The 25,958-nt window shown below is 37.3% G+C and overlaps 1 protein-coding gene across 2 annotated transcripts in view; it reads left to right on the top strand.

Moving 5' to 3' along the window:
- The window catches only part of LOC122798011 (fer-1-like protein 6), a 1,810,759-nt gene that overhangs the window by 1,003,057 nt on the left and 781,744 nt on the right, over positions 1–25,958 (top strand). For both annotated transcript variants that reach the window (XM_044066595.1, XM_044066597.1), the window contains exon 19: positions 24,959–25,139. In XM_044066595.1, the coding sequence (XP_043922530.1) occupies positions 24,959–25,139 (181 nt within the window). The remainder of the gene's footprint in view (positions 1–24,958; positions 25,140–25,958) is intronic.

The following is a 25,958-nucleotide window of genomic DNA, read 5'->3' as shown; positions in this document are numbered from 1 at the left end:
GTTTAAGAGAAGGGGATATTAAAAACAGAACTGAACTACATGAATCCAGCTGGATAACCAACTTGAGAGCCAACCGTCCACCAGGTCTCAATAGTGTTGCCCCATTGAAATCTATGCTGAAAGCAAGAAAAATGAGTGTAGCTTCTAGAAAGGAAGATTAATGGATAAATGGATAATTTATGGCAATTGAATATAATAGCTGCAATCTATTCTATACTTTGCCAAATTGTTCTGCGAATATAGTTACATCATTTGCAGTTTAATTATCTTAGGCAGAGACTAGTAAAAACAAGAAAAGCTGCAGCAGTGATTATCTACAATACCCATTGTGGTGCAACCTTATTATTATGGCAATGGGATACAAGAGCTACAAATTATTTTTATGCTTCGTCAAGTTGTTCTGCAAATATATTTACATCATTTGCAGTTTAATTATTCAAGGCAGAGACTAATAAAAACAAGGAATGCTGTAGCAGTGATAACACTCTTTGTGGTGCATTATTTTATTCTGAATCTGTGACCAGGCAGTATTTTGTATAGAACAAGGAGCAAATGGCTAAGAATACTTCAGGAGGCATAGAGTATGTTACTCTGAAAACCACATGGATACATGTATTAATTCGCTATACTGTGTAATACGCACATAACATGAATTTATATGCAAGAGCACCAATGCGATTGCACTTATAAAACTGTACTATTTGCTTCTGTGAAGTACTGCATATTGTTGAATGAACTGAATAACGTGTTCTGGCAACCAAAGGAATTCAGTCCCTTCAGTGCTATTGGATAGCTACAGGACAAGAAAATTGTAGATTGGATATTTGAAGGCGTAAGTATGATTGGCTGTAACAAGAAGCAGGATTTATGCTGTATGCAAATCATTAACTTTGTTGCTATTGGATAGTTCTGCTACTAGGATACCAGACATTTGATACCTTGAGATACAATAATGATTGTCTCACAGCAAGATACAGGAGATATGCTGTATGCAAACTAATGACTTTTCATTGGTTATGACTATGTGTCTGGAACATTGATTGGTTTATTATGTTGGTTTATTCTGTCTTTAAATTCAGGATGAGCACAGCTTAAACATATAATCTGATGAAGGCTAGTAAGCCAAAAGTGCTTATCAGGGAATTTTACTGTGCTCCTGTTTTTGTTGTTTTTACTGAAGATTAAAGTTTGATTTTAACATTTTTACAGCTGTGGTGGAACCAATGATTTTTTTCTTACTACATATTATAAGGTAATGGCTACCACCAGTCAAATACAACAATACCCTTCAAAAGGGATGTGCAATTCTGTTGTGTAAAATATATGGAAACAAATGGTAGCATGTATTCCAAGCAGAAAGACTTTTTGCAGTGGCCCTGGTGTTATCACAGTAAGCATAACCAATCTCAAGTTATTAAAAATATTAACTAAATAACCAGCCACAATGAAAGGTAGTACAACATTTAATAATAAATAAAAAGCATGTAAATATTGAATAACAGATTCCAATAGACATCAGAGTTTCACACACAAGAAATATGAAAATAATACTGTAGGATAGGTCTCATATTGATTCTAGAAAACCTCTAACTACCTAGCTGTAGTTCTCTGACTATCTGAATATTAACTGCCCCTATGTAATTTAAATAAATCAGCAAGGATGATTATACTTTTGCTTCTACAAGGCAAGATGAAAAATTATGTCCACACTCCAGACTGTTGTTTGTCCTCAGCGACTGGAACAACTACTCTAGAAACAACTGAACTACTACTGCTGAACACCTCTGAAAAACAACTGAATGATAAAATGAACAATTGACTCAGAACCTGCTTTTCATGGCAGATCTTTTTCAAAAGTAAAAGGAAGCTGTCATGAGAATTCTATTCTGATATCAGACTTTGAAAAGTAAACATATAGCTGCAGTGAATATTCTATTCTCCCAGCTCTGTCACACAATGTCATCACATCTAGGTCAGCTGACTCTGGCATAACATGCATTCAAAATTCTCTTTACAAAGAATATATACATTTGGTCAGCCAGAAGAACACTGTTTGACATTCAGACATGTTGCATAAATCAGAGTGCTAATCAAAAGATATAAACTTTACAAAATTACAGCTAGTCATGCTGGCATATGTAACACAGGGTAAGTCACAATTATTTATAATTATTTACAACACTTCTGCCAGTCATGCTAGCAGAGATAACAACATCTAATGTCCTCACATTTCTCCCCGTTTGAAGACTCAAACTAGATTTTCAAGTGACCCTGGAAAATCATTGCTTGAGATAAATAGGCTGCCTGAAAATGTATCAACCTTCACCCTGTCTTGATAATCCATCTGCATTGGCATTACTGAAATCTAGACTGGCTAATAGAGGGGGGTTCTCCCAAAGTTACTTTAAGCTTTCGCAGTGCCTGCTCACAGGCTGGGGTCCACACTACCCTATCAGGCTTGTTTTTCCTTGTTGGGTCACTAAGGGGTGCAACTATTATACTATAGTTGGGCACAAATTTTCTATAGTACTCTGCTGTCCCTAGGAATGCTTTCACCTGCTTTTTGGTAATAGGGATAGGCCATGCCTAAGTAACCTCCACTTTGGCAGATTCTGGTCTAATCTTACAACTCCCTACTCTGTCCTAGGTAGGAGACCTCTGCCATACCCAAATGAAATGTACTAGGCTTAATGGTCAACCCTGGTCTTTTTAATCTACCGAAGACCTCCCTGAATGTTGAAGGTGCTCTTGCCAGGAATGACTGTAAATGGCAATATCGACCAAATAAGCAAAAGCATACTCTCCTGCTCTTACTAAGATATGGTCTTCTTACCTCAGGAAGGTTGCTGGGGCATTCTTCATCCCAAAAAACATCCTTGTAAAACCTATAATCTAAAGTGTTACAAAAGATGACCTCTCTCTAGCAATGGGAGTCAAAGACATCTGCCAGTATCCCTTAGTCAGATCAGTAGTGGTCCGATACTTACCCCAACCCAGCTGTTCTAAAGCTTCATCTGTTCTAGGTATGGGGTATGCATCTGACTGTACTTGTTTTACTTACTATAGTCTAGGCAAAATCTTACAGTACCATCTTTCTTTGGTACCAACACTAGTGGGGAAGCCCAAGGATTACTGGACTTCTGGATTACTCCCAGCTCCAACATCTCCTTTATCATCCCTTTCAAAATCAGTTTGACTCACGCAGGTACCTTATAAGGAGCTAGCTTATTAGACTTTTGTGGTCCTGTATCCCCATGGTGCTGCACTAGGTGGGTGCATCCAGGTTTCCCAGTGAACATGCCCACAAACTCCTGTAACACTGTTTATATTTCTTAAACCTGCATAGGGAATAGCCACTGAGATATTGGTACGTTTCACACAGAAGTGTCAGTCTGAGTCTCGCTAAGACAATCAATCACCAAATCTCCCTCAGACTCCTCCTGCCATCCACAACAAATACTCAGCATCAGGGCCTCCCTATCATGATATGGTTTTATCATGTTAACATGGTATAACTTATTTTCCTGCCTCCTGCTCACAAGTCTTGCAGTACCCTGTTACATCCTTTGCAATTTCAGACCAATAAAAGTTCTGCATAGTGTGTCTCATAGTACATTTTATGCCCATATGACCTGCAAAAGAAATGTGATGGGCTATGGTTAGAGGTGCCAGATGATATGCTCTAGGCTCTGCCAGCTGCTTTATTACCTCACACTCTAGCCCTCCCTCAGGTGTCCACTCTGTATACAGTAACCCTTTGTTATCTGCAAAAGGCATGTCATGGGCTATGGCTAGAGGTGCCAGAGGGTAGGATCTGGGCTCTACCAACTGCCATATTACCTCACCCTCCAGTGCTCCCTCAGGGGTCCACTCTCTGTACAGTGACCCAAAGTGCTTGGTCAACATTATGCTGTTTACATACCATCTCAAATATATAAATAAAAACTATCAAAGTAGTCTACAACCCTCTACTGAGGAAAATGTTTACTGACCTTCATGGCTTCTGGGGTTAGGTTATTCCCTCCCCCATTACCTCCATGACCCGGTCAAAGGGTTAGAAGCTCATTTACATGTTGTCTCTGCCTCTCATTCTCTTCAGCTTCCATCTCCAAATGCCACAGTTCATACTGACACTGCTTCTCTCTCTCTCCTCCACCTCCAGATCATACTGACACTGCTTCTCCCACTCTTCATCTTCGAGTTTGAGTTTCATTAACCTCAAATGAATTTATAAGTCCTCTGAACTGTGAACTGCCTTGTCTCAGAAGACTGCTTATTCCCAGTCTCAAACTGGATATCCTCTGAGCTGCTGGTCTGCTCGGAGTGCAATTAAGGCTGAGATAACTGCTTCCTTAGTCAGGTTGGCATGCACCAATTCTTTGGCTTCACATACATTGGCCAACTGGTTCCTTGTCAGCTTGCTATAATCCTCTGCTGACATCTTTGCTGCTGTCCCTGACTAAACTGATAAAAAAATGAATAAAATAGTTGCAAGAATAAAACTCTATATATTTATCTTGTGGCTGTCAAGATTGCACAACTCAGTGACAACTACCCACAGGCTACTAAAGCTCAATTAAAATTCCAAACTACTGGCACCAAACTGGAAACAGGCACCAGACCTGGGACTGGACTATATGTTTCACTCCAGGTCCCAAATGAGTCTCTACACTAACCACTGCATAACACTGTATTCCAATTCTAGGTATCTGACACACTCACTCTTAAATGTCAGATATTCACACATGCACATACTCTTGTGAGAGGCTAACATTGATTTACCTGTTGTGTTTCTTTTCCCAATTTACATGGTAATAATAAAACCAGTAGGCAGAATAGTATAAAAATATAAACTTTACTGAAACAAAAGAAGTAATAAAACAGGATAAACGCTTTTGGACTCAATCCATATACTTCATCAAATCTAATTCAAACACACAATACATATTCCTTATATAGGTTAGTGTTTCAAACCACATGACTTCAACAAGGGCTTGATGGGTACAAACTCATTTAACCCTTTCCCTTTTGTTGCTTGTAAAATAGTCATCCATTTAATCTCTATACATTCAGTGCGTGTTCTGAAAATTTATAAGATTGGTTTAAGAGGTGGTGATATCAGAACACGTACTGAATGTATAGCGATTAAATGGATAACTATTTTACAGGCAACAAAAGGGAAATTGTTAAATGAGTTTGTACCCATCAAGCCTTTGTTGACATCAAGTGGTTTGAAACACTAGCCTATATAAGGAATATCTATCTATTGTGTTTGAATTAGATCTGATGAAGTATATGACTATGGATTTTTCCTCCTTTCACAATTTTGCTAGTTCTTTAAAACAGATAAAATATTTTCCTAACATTATATCATTAGTCAGGTCTGGTGTTATAATCACAGAACATAAAAATTTTCTAAGAACTGCCTGAAATTTTTCATGAGTGAGGGGGTACTGTTTCTTGCCACCATAAATGAACATCACATTCTGTTTTGGTTATTGCTAATCTAAAGCTTACATACCTATAGGCCTTTGACAAGGGAAACCATTCTCCCAGAAAATAGCACAGTTTGAATAACTTTCCTTCTAAAATACAATACACTTCATTAGCTTGGTTATAGCACAGTGACATAGTGCTGACTCAATTAACTCAGATGTTGTTTTATTACATTCTATTGTGAAAATTTAATTTAAAGCATGCATTTTAGTTTTCACATTCCTACCACTATCATTCTCTTCATTGTTTGTAGCACAAAATAAAGCAATGTGATCCTCCCCCCAGATTTGTAACATTTTGTTATTCATTTGTTAATCAGTTCAGCCCATCGGATATATATGGCACTTATCAGGGTTGTTTGGTCTGGGTAGGTGATTTGCTTAGTCTGACACAGCAGGCAAAATGAGGTGGAAATAGCTGTGCCCGAGATTACAGGAAATAGCTTGTTAACTTTAATCCTCTGATGTAACTGATACCTAAATTAACATCAACACATTACTAGTTGCTTTGCGTTTCACAGAGTATGGTACATCACTTGCTCCTGTTTTAGTCTTACATCAGACAAATTAGTTTTAGCCATTGCATTATTAATTAATATGCATTCTCCTAAATTTACTAGCTTATCAGAGTTCATGGGATCATTTTGTAGTACCCATTTTCTTATATAACTACATAAAAATAACATTTTTATTTTAAGTATTGTTATCAGGTTCATACCAAAGATTTACACTGTGCTTTATATCATGCATCTCTGTGTTTACTGGTTATCCACATTTAAAGTTCATAGGTTCATAGGTGTGTACTAGGCTAATGGCCCTGGGGCTTTTACAAGCCTAGCCATAGGATTACCCTGGCAGCATGCCACCCAACCTTAGTTCCCAGTGCCTCTGTTGAGTAGAGCCACTGGAGTTTTCCCCCTGAATTTTCTATTTCCTATCTACGCATCAAGATTTTGCTTGAAGAGGGTCAGCTAGGTGTTGTTCTTGACATATATGGGAAGTCTATTCCATAGCATGAGCAGTCTCTGGGTTATGAACCTGTCCCTCCAGTATGTTCTGTTGATTTTGGTAATGAGGTTGTGGTCTCTGGAGCATGTGGTGTGGAGGGATTGGGATTTCTTTAGGTGTAGCATTTCTAACACAGCTGGGTCAGACGTGGCTTTGTAAGTCAAGCAGAAATCGCCTCTAAGTAGGTGATATGAGACAGCGAATAGTTGGAGTTTTAAGTCTGTCCATATAGGACAAGTGATTAAGGCCTAGGATCAGTTATAAAATGTTATTACTTGTATTTCAGGTGTTATACCAGCAATAATCAAATGTTCTTGTTTGAGTTTATTATAGTCCTTCCATTTGCATGTATATTTTCATTCTGTCAGCTGGGGTTTTGGCCAGTCTGCTCAGTTCCAGTCCACTGTGATTGCACTGCACGTATGTGTAAACAACCAGTATTTCAGGACATCCTGCACTGTTTGTTTCTTCATAGGCAGCACTGTGATGGTTGTAAGCTATATTAGCCAACAGAAATAACTGATGCTGCAGTTGCACTAGCCTTTGGTCAGTCTCAACTTTTGAGTCCATGGTTTCCATAATAAGATGGTCATTGATCCCCAGGATACCACACCATGCAATAGTCATTGCACTGTAAGGAATTAGTATCTCAAAATAGGGTTGTCACTTAGCAGCAAAAATACTATAAGGATATACAAAGTGGCAAGTTTCTGGTCAACTGCCTGTGTACACATCACCACTGTAAGTTCCAGGAGACAGTATAAAAATGTTGACATAATGAATAAAACAAAACCATTGCCTTCTTTGCCTCCAATTTGAAACAAAACAAAATACAGTGCCTTAAGTTATTTCCTGCCATTAAAATTAAGGCCAAGTAGCACGTCCAAGATACAGCCTTTCTTCTAAAAAAACACTAACGTTTAAGGCTCCATGTTTTCCCAAGGCCAAACATTAATCTCTATAAACAGGTACTTCTGCAAAGTTCACTCTACAGGTTATCCTAAACTGGGATGATGTCACACTTCACACTACATAGGTCTTCTTTCAGATGATATTCCATGTGATGATGTAATGTCCTGATTTTAGCCCTCCAGTCTACTCCTTTCGATACCAAAGTAATTGACAAATGAGACTTTGTTATCAGTTAATAAATAATAATTTCTGCCAAGGCTCTGGGAGACTATTCCCATACTCTGTATTATTGTAATTAACTAAAAGGCACATTATGCATTTTTTTTTTCAAATTCAATATGCATTTTTGAAGACATGCTATACATTTTCCTGAAGCTAGCTTATTCTCCTGGATAAGGTCTCCACCTTACAGATGAACTTAAGGCCCCCCCAATCTCTTTGTTCAAATCTCTGTACTAGCTTTTAATGAAAAATGTCCTACCGCGACTCCTTGGCCTTCTGAAGTGTGTACTATTACTTCACCCAAGAGGCAGTGCCCATATAAGCACATGCACTCGATCACATAGATTTTCCAGTGTGTAACCACTCTGTTTCAGGTTCCTAAAGAAAGTGAACAATTAGCTTCCGGTATAGTGCTCTGGTACATTCTTATTTAGATACCCTATAACATGTCTTTTTCTTGGAGAGAGATATAGAACTCATTCATTGTTAGCTAAAATAAAAAGGAAGAAATGTGATTCCATCTGTCTGCTGGTACCAAGAAACACATGAAGAGCAACAGGAAAATCCAAGTCCCATTATTTCAGACACTACTCTCCTACTAATCTATTAATTGTGATTTTTTTTCTCTGCAGATGGTTGGTCTCAATTCATAGTTTCAGCAGAGAAATTATTATTACTGTAGTGCTGATTAACACTTGTTTATCTCTGTAATGCAGTAAGCACCAGGTTATTTACTCATAATCTTTTCAGGGTCAAGATCTAAGAAATATCTAGTTTTTAACAGTATAATAAGGAATAAAACTGTGACATGATCTAAACTTACTAAAATATTAGCTCATAGAAAGTAATCTCATCGCTATAATCAAATTTTGGGAACATTTTGCACTGAAAATGGTACACTGATCAGTGCATTGTCATTTACAAAAAAAATAAGGGGGAATGATTTAAAATATTAATATACCTGAGACGCTAAATATTATAGAAAACCTAAATGACAGCAACACTGTCATTAATAAAATAGACAAAAATAGTATAATAAAAAGTTTAATGTAAAAGAGTAACTCCTTAAACAAAACTCTAACTAAGACTTCAGCAAAGATGGCATTTGAGAGACCTCCTGAGGAACTTCTCTTCAGGGAAAATAACTGAATCCAGAGGACCAGAACAAGATGAGACAAATAAAGAAGAATGTTTACACACCATCATGAATGGTACTATGGAATTATGTTATCTGTCTTGTTCACTTGACTAAATGCAGAACAATTACAGTTGACCATGGTTTTGAAGCAACCCACACCACACCGACTAGAGAAAGACATTTTTTTCTCAGCAACAATCACCAGTTGGATTACATCAATGTAATTTCCCCAGAATACAGGGCCCTTGGTGTTCTTAAGGATGTTGTGGTTAGTTGTAGACATTATTCCATCACTCTTGACTTCTTTCCAACAACCTCTCCTCATAGCAGTTGAAATGCGGTTCTCCCTACATACCCCTGCCTGAAGAAGAATAAATAAAGAAATATTGAGCAGGGAGACAGTTTCATAATACTACATGACCCCTTCTCCCAATCAGTTTTACTTTTGTCATATGCTTCACTCCATCATAAACAAAATGGGAGGACAAAGATAGAGAAGCTGACAAAAAAATAAAGTTATCCAAGATGTCAGCTGAAATCAGACCAGCAAGGATGTGGGTATTATTCCAGAATATTTTAGTAATCATTCCAAAAAAACATATGGACTTAGAGCTAACCATAGGATCCAGTATATATTCCATTTATTGTAGAAAAACACATAAGTGCTTTCACAGTACAACTGCTTCTTCAGATGTAATGAAACACTCAATTAATCATCATTAAATACTAACTCCAATTAAAATTGTCCAATCACAGAGCACTCAAGCTTAAAGGTGTCAAGGCCTGTAAAACTTCATAAAATGCACATAAACACAATATATATATGAAGAACAATAAAACTAAAAATATATGCATATGTATATACACAAATATCCGTATGCCTATATAAAACATAACACATTAACATCTGAAAAACATATAAAAAACTTTACCTAAAAAGCAGTCTAGCCTTAAGCATGGGTTTGATAGGGACTTTTTCATTGAGACCATGACCAAAGGCACTTCTTAATCTAATAATCCATTTGGCCTAAAGCTGTTTAGTCAAATTTCTCATGTCCCCTCCATGAATGCTATCATATATTCTCCCAATAACCATGAACCTAAAGCTATGATCACTGGTAGTCTCTCTAATATGCTTAGCTAAAGCACTAGACACATTTAAGAAACTAATATAATATAAATGTTCTTTAATTCTATCTTTTAAAGCCCTATCCATTTTACCAAAATAGAATTTATGACATAACAAACAATATGCTAAATATACAACAAGCATAGATTCACAAGTGGCACCAACATTAAAAACATATTTCTTGCACTGGTCTGGATGTGTGAAAGTCCCTGTAGTATATATGTATTTACATATGGCACATCCACCACAGGGTTTAGTGAACTTAAAGTGATTAGAATCAATATTTCTCTTGGGATAACATAATTGTCTTTTTAAAGACTTCATATTCTTAAACAAAAACTTAGGTTAGTCATCTATTAATTCCTTAATCTCCTCATCGGTGGTTAAGACAAGCCAATGTTTTCTAATAATACATATAAAAGAATTAATGCCAGAATAATGTATTGGCACCTTTAACCTACCTGCCTTTCTAGAAACATTCCCTTTAGTATTAGCCATAAGAACTTCTGAGAAATAGGGTTTAGCTGTACTACCCCTTAACTGTATAACCTCTTCAATGACATGACTCACTTCATGTTCACTGTATCCCCTGTCAACAAAGGACCTGATTAAGTCATTGGTTTGACCAAAAAAAGTCTTTATCATTTACATTAAGCCTTGATGTTCTAAAAATCTGATTCTTGACTACATTCTTGAAAATGTGTGGTGGATGCATACTACCATGAAATAAATGATGATTGCAATGACAGGGTTTCCTGAACAACTTCACTGAAATCATGCCATCATTATCAACCATAACCTTGACATCTAAAAAAATCAATGTTCCTATCTGAAACTGTTGAGGAAAACTGAAGATATGAAGTACTCAAATTAATATATTTCTCAAAGGCATGGAGCTGTTCTAAAGACCTACCATAGAAGGAATATATCATCAATGAATCTTCGATAAAATATTTTGGACTTACTGAAGGGCCCATATATAACATGTTCATGTTCCCAAACAGCCATAACAACATTGGCATATCTATTGGCACAAGATGTTCCCATAGCTACGCCATTCTCCTGCCAATAAAAAACATCATTAAAAACAAAAACATTGTTTTCCAGAACACACCTTAGAAGAGTGCACTACATCTCAATTCTATCACTAGTAAAACTGGCATTTTTCAATGAAAAACTGTCTAACACTGCTAATACCAGCATCATTAGGAATTACTGTAAATTTGGATTTTACATCAAAAGTAACCAAAAAAAACTCTAGTGTTAAAAACATGCCCATGTGTCTTAGAAAACAAATCAGTCAAAAGTGTTGAGTATCTTTCAAAATGTAGACATCTAAATCCAGAACAGATCTCAAGGCCTTTTCAATATAAATGGAGAGAGTCTCAGTATACCAATTATGTCCTGCTACTATCGGACGTAAAGGAGGATGAACGGGGTCCTTATGTAGTTTGGGTAGACCCTGAATGACTGGTACCAATGATTTGTCAATAATCAAATAATCAAACAAAAACCTGTTAATAATATTCTGTGGTAAAAGACTCTTCAAAATACATCAGACATTGCCTATCATATAGTCAGCATGACTTTTAGTAATCCTTACAGAAAAACTAATATCATTCAACATTAGTCTCATTTCTGTAATATACCATCACAATCGGTCCACCCTTGCCAGCCGGTCTTATGATAATATCTGTGTTGCTTTGTAACTTTTTTAATGAAATGAACTCTTCTTGTGTTAAATTACAATGTTTAGAAAACTTACATCTGCCAACATTCATCTTATAAAATTCATCTATGCATAAATTTTCAAAAGCAGCAATTAGTGGATATAAAACTGGAACATATGTACTGGGTTTTCTAAAACAATTAAAATCATTATTAACATCAACATTGTTCTTATAGTTTAACTTCAGCATAAAATTCCTAGTAAAAGTCTTTAAACCAAGGATTACCTCAGCAAAGTCTGCATTTTGGGTGGGAATAAAAGATGACCCTTTCATCAACAGTTCACATTCCACAGGGGTCAACATATAGGGGGATAAGTTTCAAACTAAGGCGCCTTGTCAATTTTCAAGGCTTTCTTTATGTTTGGTGCCCCTATAAGATCTCCTTCCAGTTTTCTCTTTATCCTTGAATGGCTCCTTCAGCGTTATATCTCGACAGATATTCTTTGGTTCTTGACCACCTCCACCAACAGACCAATCACCAGCAGTGTACTTCAGGGCTCATTGCTGAGCCTACTCCTGTTTGGCATCTACTTCTTGGTGGTCAGGTCTAATGTCAAGGGCCTCTGCCAAACTGGGAGCTATCATAAATCCCCCCTCTGACTCTAACATCTGGCAAGAGGCTCCAACACAGACACATGACTGGTGCTAAAGCCATGGATTAAAACTCAGTGCCAAGAAGTGCATTATATGCCTTTTTGGAAAAAGTCAACTCAGGTTAATTACTACATCGATGTGACACCCCTAAGAGTTGACCCATTAGCTAGGGATCTGGGAACGTATATAGAGAATAATCTGGCCTTTGACTAACACATAGTCAAGGTAGTATGAAAATCATTCTATGTCACCCATCTTATAAGTAATAGTATGACATCTGGGTCTAAGGAGGTTATGGTATCATTTTACTCAGCCCTTATCGGACCATAATTGAGCGCAATGCCCCCTTGGCATGTACTTGAGCAGGCATATGCAACAGTTGGAATGTCCTCAGATGTTGCTCACCAAGACAATACAAGGTGTTAACAAACTGTACTATACAGATCACATTAAAGCCTCTATACTTAGTCTCCTACAGGTTACTGAGAGGCAATCTATGCTTGGCATATAATGTACCCTTATATCCAGCTCTGACAGACCTTTTCCACATCCGCAAAATGAATAGCACTAGAAACACTAGATCTAAGGACTGAAACTTTGCTTGCAACATAAACAGAATATGTCAGCAGGACAGATCAGTATCTCAAAGGACCCCATGCTTTAGAATAGGCTTCCCATCCATGTGAGTTGGGAGGGTGGCCTAATGGTTAAGGTGTTTGCCTTACAAACACAAGGTGCAGGGTTTGAGTCTCATAAGGGATAATTGGCTAGGCTTAAAATGGCTTGCAAGGGCAGTTAGCTTAGTACTAATCTATGAACCTATAAAGTAGAGTCCATCACTAATCCTATTCATATGTAATCTTGACCATTGGATGGGAAAATTCACCCCCTGGTTTGGATCCCATGTCTTTGATAGACAAAGACCAGCAGTAAATATTCCCTAACACACACCCCCTTCCACCACTAAACCTTTAGCAACCTCCTAACTAACATACCCGTCCAAATAGATGCCAGTGTTACTTGGAGGTACAATGGGTTGTGTTGTGCAGCAAGGCTTATAAAGGCTCTGGTGGTCGTTAGCTTGGTATATAGCTATGAACCTAAATGAAATTGGACTCAATTCTTATTGAGCTAACAAACATAAATATAAAATTTGAAAAATCCATGAACAGAAGAGAAGCTGATAGATGCTGACAAATTGTTGACTGAGCATTTTGATGCTTTACATCTGCTTCAGCAAAACATTAAATAATCTCCAAGGTATGCCTGTTTATTAGATGAAAAGTCAGAGCAACTGCAGGATAGACTGATTAATGCTGAAAACAAAGCAAGAAATGGATTATAAGGTAGAACAGCTATCACTTAGAAGTAGTAGACATTGATCCACCTTAAGTTTATCAAATCCATGATTGCTAGCTAAACTGGCTTGTATGAAGATGTGCTACAACTTGAGAGGTTCTCAGACATCTTATATCTGGCTCTGTAGCAACATTCAAACAACTTTACCAAACAGTAGCTTAATTTATAATGTGCAAACTAAGAAAGTAGTTCTGAGACTGCTCAGTGTGTCAAATCCTTAGCATATTGAAGCTTGATTATTTTGTTAACTGGATTTCAGTGTGAGATAAGATGAATGACCATATATTCTCTACCTACTCTAACATTACGAAGACTTAAATAACTTAAATTTCAAAATCCACTTTCTATCCTACTTTAAAATGTTATTTCCAATGGAGGCTAAAACACTTCTGAATGAATGAGAGACTTTAGAGGAGCTACAGAGTTGTAAGGGCTGAGGACACATTATCCACTGCACAAATAAGGAGCAGTAAATACAAATAAAAATGAGTAGGAGAGGAAGTATAAAGCTTTGTCTATGGTAATATACAATAACTATGAGACTATGCATCCATGGTAATACTTAGTAACTATGAGAATATGCGTCCATGGTAATATACAATAACTATAAGAATATGTGTCCATGGTAATATACAATAATTATGAGAAGACGTGTTTCCCCTGTGAGCTCTCTAAAGAGAGTTCCTTCAATTTATTGGTGATACCGGTATGAGGCTTTATCCAACAGCCTGTACCAGTGTGCTATGTTATGAATGCAGATAGGGTTGGGGGTTGACATAATGGTTAAGATTTTTACCTCTGGATCCCACCCAGTTTGGGTTTGTGAAAGGCAGATCATGCCTCCTGAACCTGATCGACTTCTTTGAGGCAGTCACAAAGCCGTAGATGAGGGTAAGGTGGTTCACACAGTCTATCTTGACCTCACCAAGGCTTTCGACACCATCCCCCATTCTGTAATTATAGCTAAACTCACTAAACTAGGTATAAATCTCTACGACACAAGACGGGTTGCCAACTGGCTCACTGACAGAACCCATACTGTAAAAGTTGCAGACTCCAAACCTGACCTCAAAGCAGTGACAAGTAGAGTACCGCAGGGTTTCGTCCTGGGACCTCTCCTGTTTGGTATCTACTTCTCTGAAGTACAAACTAACAAAGAAGTCCTCTGGCTAATGAAGTTCGCAGATGACTGCAAACTAGGAGACATAGTCAAGTCCCCAAATGATGTGGCCATCCTACAGAAGGGCCTTGCTGAGACAGATGCCTGGTGTCAGAGCCATGGCCTCAAGCTCAATGCCAAAAAGCGCAGTGTCATCCCCTTTGGTAAAAACTCTGTACCCATGAACTTACACATAGACAGCAATCTACTTAACACCGAATGCGTGATAAGAGACCTTGGGACCCAGGTGGACAGTAGTCTCTCCTGTGATAGTCACATTGCCACAGTAGTCAAGAAGTCCTTCTACGTGGCACACCTCATCATAAAAGGGTTCTCAGCCAGGAAAAAAGAGGTCATTGTTCCCCTCTACTCATCACTCATTAGACCCATTATAGAGTACAACACCCCTTTTGGAATGTACCTCACAAGTCATCTGCAGCAGCTGGAAAGGCCACAGAAGTACCTCACAAAGAGGATTACTGGCCTCAAACAAATGCCCTACACTGACCACCTAAAAAAACTCCAGCTTTACTCCGTAGCATATCACCTACAGAGGTGATCTCTGCCTAACATATAAAGCTATGTCAAACCCAGAGCTGTTGGACATGCTACACCTAAATAAATCCCAATCCCTCCAAGCTACATGCTCTAGGGACCTAATCCTTGTCACCACAATAAACAGGACATGCTGGAGGGATAGATTCCTGTCCCAGAGACTTCCCATACTCTGGAACAGGCTACCCATCTATGTCAAACAAAGTTCTTCATTAGCACTCTTCAAGAAAAATCTTTATGAGTGGATGGGAAATAGGAAATACACCCTGGGGATCACTTCTGAGTCTCTGCTCGACAGTGGTATAGGAAAATAACTTTCTTGGGTGGCGTAAGCCAGGGAACCTTGTTGGCTAGGCTTATGTAGGTCCTTGGGCGGATAGCCTAGTACCTACCTATGAACAGGGTTTGATTCTCACCTTTGTGAAGCATAGCTAGGATTTAGAAAAGCCCCTTGTGGTCATTAGCCAAGTAATTACCTATGAGCCTACTAAGATGGCAATCAGTGTTTACTATTTTGAGACCATGAACACTGAAAGTAATGTTAATATATACATTGGTGGCGTTCTGTTGGAATTATTCTATCCAGTATTAACCAATAGTTAAGAAGCTACCGTGTCACAGATCAGCCAAAATTAAAATGTGAAATGGATTTCATGCTTAGTGGATTTTATACTACACTGACCTTTTCAGACAGGTGCAGTGTAACTTGTATATGAGCTAAGACATCAGTTTGTATTTTTGCTAAAACTTGTGCTATACAGTTGATTTGACACAAAAGAGGCTTATTCATACACACAATTACTGGGCTTTGAGCCTAGGTCTGTCAGTGCATGGGCTTCTTTCTTGCAATAAGCATGTGATATTTTTGTCCTGTAATATTATGCTGCACTTAAACTTGACCTTTTTGTCCAAGGAAATGTCTAAAAAGTTTGTATGGTGAACTTGATTTAATTGATATTTATGGGGATGATAAACTAAATGTACAGCGCCTCTTCACTTTTAATTTAATTTATTTACTTATTAATCAGGAAATTGAAATGATTCTGCTCTGTCCCTTTTCAGACCCAACCTTGCAACAAAGACCAAAAAATGTAGGTAGTAATTTTGTGTAGTCATATAAACAGCATGCTCTGGAGAGTTGGAAGGAAACTGGAATACCATGAGAAAACCCACAGAGGTGAAGGAGAATACAGAAAACTACACATATACAAGTTACTGGAGGTTAGAGATGAAGCCTGGAATTTGAAACTGAGATTGATATCTTACCGATAAAAAAAACATGCTGTTTACATTGTAATAACACATCCGTAAGGTTATTTATAAATTACTAAACACATTGTAAGTAATGTACATACTATACCATGACGTTCAAAGTCCTTCCGTTTCAAATGTGTCTTCTACTGAGTAGAAACATTTTTTTTTTTCGTTTCATAGGATTATAGGATCATAGGTGTTTATTAGGATATTGATTCAGAAGTCATTTTAAACCTAGCCATTTCATCCCGTTGTAATACCACAGAAGCTCTAGTCGATACCCAGGATGGTATTTAGTAATGGCTGCCCATCTCCAAGAGGGTTGTGGGCACTATACCAGTAAGAATTTATGGTGCTCCATTCATTCCTTCAGGTTCCTTTTGAACAGTGTCATAGAGGTGCTGTATTTCACATGAATTGGTAGGCTATTCCAAAGATTTGTCAGTCGCTGGGAGACAAATCTGTCCCTCCACCATGTCCTTTTTAAGTTGCAGATCATATTTAGGTCCCTGCAACTTGTAGCTATAATCCTGTTTGATTTGTGGATGTGCTGCAAATTCATTAGGTATGGGTCTGAGATTGCTCTGGAAGCCAGGCATAAGTCTCTCCTTAGAAGTCTATATGATATAGAGTATAGTGACAGGGACTTTAGCTGGTCTGTGTAAGGCACATGCTGGTGTCCCTTGAAGTCTCTTTATCTTCTTTTTTAGAAATCTCTGAGGTCTCTCTAATTGCTGCAGGTGCTTTCTATGGTACATACCAAAAGGGGCATTATGCTCAATTATGGGCCTGATTAGTGATCAGTATAGAGGGGTTATAACCTCCTTTGTTTTAGAGATGATGCCTTTACTAATCAAGTGTACTATGTAGAAAGCCTTCCTTACTACAGTAGACTCATGGTGGTCAAAGTTAAGGTCACAGTCAACTTGTGATCCCAGATCCCTTACCACTTCATGGGTACTTAAGGTATTGTTGTTGATTTGATAGTGTGAAGGGACATTGTGTAAAGGGAATGATGATGATGCATTTCTTTGCATTCAGTTTGAGATCATATCTAAGACACCAGTTATCGGTCTGCATAGGACTGTCCTGAAGTATGCTGACATCATCTGGGGATTCAATAACTGCAAAAACGAAAAGACCAATGACAACCAATGAGTAAAAGCTTCCACAGACGTTTTAATATCCAAACGTAACCAGTGAAGTAAGCACTTTCATCTTGCTTCAATGAACAAAACTTTAGTAGACTAATACAAGGATCAGAATCCATCACTTTAAATAGACCCACAGATCACATGGTAAATCCGTTAATAAAGCAATTACATCAAAAATCAACACTTTAAAATATTAGAACAAAACAACAAGGCTAAACTAAACTAAAAATCAACATATTTTATACATATTTTTATGTAATCCTGTTAAAATCAAATTTAATTATAGGTATGGCCACAGTACAACCCCTTCAGGCTATTAACCGCAACAAAAACATATCCCTTTAATGGCACACTACCTTTGTAGGCTTCTCAATTTTAAGATGCAAGCTAGTGAGCATGCATCATTCAAACCTGGTTGGGTATAAGCACTTAACCTTATTTGCCACAATAATTCCTGTAATTCTAATTTTAAGGAAAGGGGACCACCCCGAGGGTCTTGTTCAACTTGATTTATAATTCTAAAGCCAAAACTGTGATCGGGTGTTCATGTACATGTTTTGCTAGTGCATTCTCCATTTTTAATTTTTTGATACTATATATGTGCTCGTATACCCCTTCCTTAAACTTTTGGTCAGTATTCCTGACATAATAACATGAATATAATTTACAAGTGGCTAAATAAACAACACTTTTGGAGCAACAATTAAATCTTTTGTTATACATATAGTTTTTGCCTCTAATGGTGAAAGTTGATCCCACTTCCAGAAACCTACAGTATGGGCAATTTTTGCACTTGTACATCCCTATTGTCCTCACAATCTTATTCCTTCTCCTTTCGAGTAAACTTTTTAAATTTTGACCTCTTTTATAAATAATCCGAGTTCTCATTTCCACAATGTGTCACAATTCGTCGTCGGAAGCAATTAAATTCTAATTTTTATTCAAAATCTGTTTTATAATGCCTGCATCCAAACTAAATGGGGTAATGAATGTGAGGCTATATTGGTTTCCCTCGCATCTAGATCATCTCTGCCTATCTCGGCCGTTCTATCATCACTCCTTCTCTGTGCTAAAATAGGGCTAAAAACACCATTTACTGTCTTTGACTTCACTTCAGTTACTAATTCATCTAACAAATAAGGAGGGCACTCCCAGTTTTGTAAACATGCAGTACAAAGTTTGACATTCCTCAAAAAAATCCTCAACTTCTGACAACATACGGGCTGCCTTCACTAACTGGCCTTTTACAACTGACCTCTTCTGTTGTTGTGGGTGGCTACTAGAATAATGTTAAAAGGAGTTTGAATAAGTTGATTTCCTATGTATCTAAGCCTTAAAACTTTTATGGTCACTGTCCTTATACAATTCCAAATCTAAATAAGCTATACGGTCAATACCAGTATTATACGTAAAGACCAAAAATTGTATAGAGTCTATAATATTTCACAAATTTTGGAATATCATTGGTGTCACCATCATACATAATAAAGATATCGTCCAAATAGCGTGTGTAATAATAGATGTTTTCCTTAAATGGGTTATCATTAAATACATGGTGTTGCTCCCAGTAAGACATCACTAGGTTAGCAAAGCTCGCCTCGCAGGGGAAGCCCATTGCTACTCCCGTTTTTTGCAAATAATATACTCCCTCAAACATAAAAAAGTTATTAGTTAATACTATATCTAGCAATTCTTGGATAAATTCCATCCCTCTCTTGGTACTGCCTTTTTCCCACATTATATTAATCATCCATTCAACCCCAATATCCGGGGGTATCACGGTATATAAATCCTTTATGCCAATAGTAAGGAAATTTATGGTCTCTTTGTAGTCAAGGTTGTTAATACTCTTTAAGAAAGACCAGGAGTCCTTACAAATGTATTCCATTTGTTCAACTAATTTAATACTACATCAATGTACTTAGCTATGGGGTATGTGCTGGAGTTCCTCCCATCTACTATTGGGCATAAAGGCAGGCCCACAAGGTCTTTATGTACCTTGGGAATACCAAAGATGACCGGTGTTTGAGGGGCTAACATAGATAAGTAATTATATACTTCCAACTTAATTCTAGCTTCAATGAACAAATCGTTCAAAATACTTTTATTTTCTGATATGCCCGGTTAAACTCACTAAGAGATGCCCGTGTATAGTTAACAGTCTTAAGTACTTTAAACATGCGGGTCTTATAGTCAGCTTCCTCAAAGAATACTAGACGACCTCCCTTATCGGGCTTAATAAGCCATATATTTTAAAGTTTTAAATCATTTAATTTAGCCCAATCATCTCTCATAAAATTTACTGTGCTTTTGACAAACTTGTAGTTATTCTTTCATAGAGGTCAAGTTTGCAAATATGTTCAAACACTGTTAGAATGGGGGAGACAGTAGGGATATATACACTCAGCACTCTACATTCATTTTGCAAAAGACATTGGTTTCTAAACATGTTACACAAATTCAGTTTACGAATAAACAATTTTAAATCTATAATTGTTCTTGCCAAATCTGCACGTTGGTCAGGCACAAATGTCAAATCTTTTGCTAACACATCAGCCAAAGCGGTGTCGATGACAAACTTTGAGCAGTTAAAGATTTTAAAATCCCCTTCACTATTCAATGCAATGACACAAGAAATATTAGTTGTCATATCACCATTTATGTTAGTTAAACAAATTGCATTATCAGTGTCAGCTGCCGTCTCACCGTTCATGTTAATTAAGCAAGAAAAATTGTCAGAATTCGAAACCAGTTCGGAAGTTACCTTTGTATTCTCTGGTAACCTCTCAAATTGTTTTTGTTGCTGTTCTTCTGGTTGCTAGTTGTGTTGGATAATTCCTCAAACAACCAAAGAGAAAATGATGATGTTAATCCCACCTCCACTCAGAATATTTACAATGAGGGCCAACAGTTATCCAACATGACGAGTGACCATAAAATTTTTATGCCTAAGATACATAGGAAATCAACTTATTCAAGCTCCTTCTTACATTATTCTAGTGGCCACCCACAACAACAAAAGAGGTTGGTTGTAAAAGGCCAATTACTGAGGGCAGTATGTTGTCAGAAGATAAGGATTTTTTGAGGAATGTCAAACTTTGTACTGTATGTTTACAAAACTGGGGTACCTTCCTTATTTGTTAGACGAATTAGTAAATGAAGTGAAGTTGAAAAGGGTAAATGTTATTTTTAGCCCTATTTTGGCACAGAGAAGGAGTGATGATAGAACAGCCGAGATAGGCAGAGATGATCCCCTAGATGTGAGGGGAGACCAATATAGCCTCACATTTATTACCCAGGGATTATAAAACAGATTTTGAATAAAAATTGGAATTTAATTGCCTCTGATGACAAATTGTGACACATTGTGGAAATGAGACCTCGGATTATTTATAAAAGAGGTCAAAATTTAAAAAGTTTACTCAAAAAGAGAAGGAATAAGATTGTGCTTACAGTAGGGATGTATAAGTGTGAAAATTGCCCATACTGTAGGTTTATGGAAGTGAGATTATCTTTCACCATTACGGGCAAAAAGTATATGTATAACAAAAGATTGAATTGTTGCTCCAAAAGTGTTGTTTATTTAGCCACTTGTAAATTATGTTCTTGTTATTACGTTGGGAAAACTGACCTAAAGTTTAAGGAAAGGGTATACGAGCACATATATAGTATCAAAAAATTAAAAATGGAGAATGTGCTAGCAAAACATGTGCATGAACACCCTGATCACAGTTTTGGCTTAAGAAATATAGATCAAGTTGAACAAGACCCTCGGAGTGGTCCCCTTTAGTTAAAATTAGAATTACAGGAATTATTGTAGCAAATAAGGTTAAATGCTTATACCCAACCAGGTTTGAATTATGCATGCTCACTAGCTTGCATCTTAAAGTTGAGAAGCCTACAAAGGTAGTGTGCCATTAAGGGGATATGTTTTTGTTGCAGTTAATAGCCTGAAGGGGTTGTACTGTGGCCATATTTATAATTAAATTCGATTTTAACAGGATTACATAAAAATATGTTGATTTTTAGTTTAGTTTAGCCTTGTTGTTTTGTTCTAATATTTTAAAGTATTGATTTTTTGATGTAATTGCTTTATTAATGGATTTACCATATGATCTGTGGGTCTATTTAAAGTGATGAATTCTGATCCTTGTATTAGTCTGATGAAGTTTTGTTCATTGAAGCAAGATGAAAGCGCTTACTTCACTGGTTATGTTTGGATATTAAAACATCTGTGGAAGCTTTTACTCATTGGTTGTCATTGTCCGTTTCTTTTTTAGGAAGTCGTTTCACTGTTTTACTAGTTTGTATTTCGTGATTCAATAATTGCACCTAGTTTGCAGTTGTCCATAAACCAGGTCTTATACAATCCCTTAGTTTTGGCCTGAACTTATGAGATGTATATACCAAACAGTAGGGGGCCCTGCACTGACCCATGTGGCACCCCAGTGAAGACAGGTCTGCTGGTTGATGTGCAGTCACCCACTTTGACAGTATGTGTCCGGTTTGTGAACCAGTTGGCAACCCATCTCACAACAAAGTGGTTTACATGCAGTTTGCTAAGTTTATCAGTAATGTTGAGTGTGAGATTGTTTTCAAAGCTTCTGCCAAGTTGAGGTATGCTGTGTGCACAGATTTGCACTTGTCAATGGCCCTCAATAAACTCAATAATGGGTCTTATAAGGGAAGAATACAGGGATGTTATGACTACCTTGTCCCTGGATGAGATATCCTTACTAATGAGGTGGGCCATGTAGAATGCTTTCCATACAGTAGAGGCAATATGGTGGTCAAAAGTCAGTTTGTTATCAACCTGGGTGTCCAAATCCTTCACAACTGATTGTGTGCTTAGGACCTTATTATTAATTAGATAATGTGTGGGGACGTCACTCTTCCCAAAGGGGATGATGATGCATTTTTTGGCATTCAGTTTGAGGCCATGTTTCTGGTACCAGTCATTTGTTTTGGTAAGACCCTCTTGGAGGATGTCCACATCACTAGGGGAATTGATGATCAAACCCAGCTTGCAGTCACCTGCAAACTTGGTCAGCCATAGCCCAGTGGCTTTGGTCTGCACTTCAGAAAAGTATATGCCAAACAAAAGAGGCCCCAAGACTGATCCCTGGGATACAACACTCATTAACAAAGTCAAGGAACTTTTGTGCTACTGAATTTGGGCTAGAGTAGATTTCCCAGTTGATGGTAGGATAATTGAAACCCCCCATAACCAGAGTGTTCAGCCATATTTGGGCTATCTCCAGTTTGGTCATGTAGGCTTCATGCGCATCATAACCCATGGAGGGGGATCTGTAACTGGCTATGACTTGAATGTGGGTCTTACCCACAGTAACCTGAACTTGGAGTAGCTCCATTGAGTTGTCCAGTCTAACGAGACGGAAAGTAAATTTAACCCTACTATAGATGGAAACACCGCCTCCTTAGTTCTCATATGTTCATTTTGTGGTCTGAAGGTGTGGAAGGCATTGTAGCTTTTCAAGGCAGAGGTAATCTCTTAGGCCTTAAACCAGGTGTCTGTGACTGCTCAGACATCTACATCTTCCAATAATAGATGTTTTTCCAGGGTGTTCAGTTTCTGGTTTAAACTCCTAGCATTTTGCAGCATAACCCTTAATTTGTTATGGTTGACAAATTTCATGTCATAATTTGTATGTAAAATGCAAAGATTTAAAATCACCCAATAGTAACCTGATCACCGTCAAAACTAGTTTGACCCATGATAGCCTTTCAGAATTAAGGGAGTGAAATTTTTGCCAAATCTATTCAGTAGCAGGTTTGCTATCTCTGCAGGTTCAGTGTGGGTGATATCTTTAGTCCCAACTTCAGCACATGCATGAGTCCTTCCTTTTTGGCTACATAAGCTACATACATTGCTTTAAAGGGCCTTATGGTTATCCTTGGCTGTGCTAGCAAAGGACCAAAATCACCGAATAGTAACTTGATCGACCCATGATCGCCTTTCAGAATTAATTATTTTTTTTTTATTCCTATAATTATTTGTTTTTGCAATATCTAACAGTTTTGTGCTGGTCTCAGACTGTTTACTTGAGGTTGCAATAGACATGGTAATTGTCATTATAATCTTTATTTGTTATCAAAGCTCTACCAAAAGTCAACATTTCTTCTCATGAAGTTGACAGTACTTTTTGTTGTCCATTAGAAAAAAAAAAATACTGAAATTTTGTTAGAATGGTATTAATAAACAACAGTCACTAAAACATGACGTGTATAGTTCATAGGTTCATAGGTTAGTTCTATGCTGTTGATCCAGTAGAACATTTGCTCCCTAATGACAAGATCCAAAATTGTGAATACACACAGACTTACATAATTAATAAACATTTACTACCAACTTTGATGAGGGCTTGATAGGCAGACCTAGCATGTATTTAACATCTAACTAACTTCAACCCTTTTCATTGAGGGTTTGAAAAGCCAGATCATGGGTGAATTAATGATTGCCCTTCCAGTTGTCCAGGCTGCACTAAATTTGGATCAGGGAACCACTTAGTTTTACAAAGTGAAGTCTATTCTATAAAAGAGAGCTCCTCTAAGATATATATCTATCCCACCAGCAGATCTTATTTATATTTCAGTGGAAATTTAGATACCATTATCAAGTGTTCATGGTGTTATTTGTGGATATATAGGAAGTTGCATAGGAATGGATTATTTGAGGCTCTGTTCACCAGGCAGTGGTGCCTATTCAAGAGTGATGTAATCAGTGCAGCTCAGGGAAGACATGCCATTAATTTTCTTAGTTAGAAAATACTGCAGTCTCTATAGCTGAGTCATATGCTTATACAAGTACATATCTATGGGGTGTTATAATGTATTAAGGGCTTGAAGAGGGAGGAGTAGAGAGTGATTACAACTTCCTTAGACTCTGAAGATATACCCTTGGTGATCAGTCTGGCCAGATGAAAGAATTTCCGATTCATAGTGAGCACATGGTGATCAAATGAATAGTTCATTATAAACAAAATTGCCCAGGTCCCTGATAACTGAGACAACTTTCAAAGGGGTGAGACCTTTATGAAAGGTGGATAGCTGCCCTTGTTGGTATTTTGGTAGTAGCATATATGCATCATACAGTTTTAAACAAATTACAAAATATACAAAATTGATTTTGTTTTATAATTGTAAAAGAAAGACAGACATGAGTCATGTTCTATAGGAAAGCTAAATTTATATTCTAAAGCCTAATTATTAAGTTATGTGTGTCTTGAAGTTGCCAGGAAAGCGAGTCGTCGGCTGGACTGTTCAAGCTAAAGTCGATGTATATCTCTGGCTTGGGCAAACAAAGTACGCGCATACCATCTTGGAAAATCTACCATGCGGATTTGAACCAGAGAATCCAAAAGCAAGTTCTGGACACCAGATTACTCCTCCAAATAATCTGCTCTATAAGGGTAAGTTCAGTAAAGTTTATACAAAGATATGCTGCAAATTTCTGAGGAATAATGTAATTAAGTAATGATTAAGGTCTTGGGATGTTGTAACAATGAGGTTGACCTTTACATCTTCAAGATACTCTGCTAAAAGACGTGTTGAATTTTGTCTAGGATGGAGCCTAAACTTTGCACACAGAGTAGAGTGTTATAATATAGATTATATACTATCAAAAGTAGACTGGTTAATACATTACTGCAGATTCCATCGACAGAGCAAGACTAAAGTAAAATAGCACAACAGAAAATAAACATGCAGATAATGATCATTTGCAATTATACATTTTTATGTCTGAATGCATTGTAGCTGCCATCTTGTGCTCTCTTCACTTTTTTATCATTTCTCCAAATCTTTTGGGTTTCTAATACCATGATGGGAATGGGCTCCATTCCCAAGTCAAAGTATGACTAAAATTCATGAAATTAGTATTGTTTCAGTCTTTGATGTCAGCCAGAAGTGTTCTTCACAGCACCCTCAATGTGCCCAGTAATGGATCCTTCTGCAATTCATATGGAGTCACATATATCAGTAACATATGATTTTAGATTCCTTTTTTTAAGACTCGTTGCTCCTACTACTATTGGAACCGTGTAGGTATCTTTCTTCCACATTGCTCTCATTTCTGCCTGCAAATCCTGATATTTTATTATTTTGTGTCTTTCTGTAAGCAAGACACTGTAGTCACTGGGTGTATTGATTTCAGTGATCAATACTACTTTTGTTTTCTTTTCATGGACCACTGTATCTGGTTTTCTAGCATCTGTCTTTTGAACTGTTGG

The sequence above is a fragment of the Protopterus annectens genome, chromosome 3.part1 (assembly GCF_019279795.1).
Source record: "Protopterus annectens isolate FY-2018-M chromosome 3.part1, PAN1.0, whole genome shotgun sequence".
Taxonomy (NCBI): Eukaryota; Metazoa; Chordata; order Ceratodontiformes; family Protopteridae; genus Protopterus; species Protopterus annectens.
The sequence above is the reverse complement of the archived record's forward strand: the minus strand, read 5'-3'. Positions and strand labels throughout refer to the sequence as shown.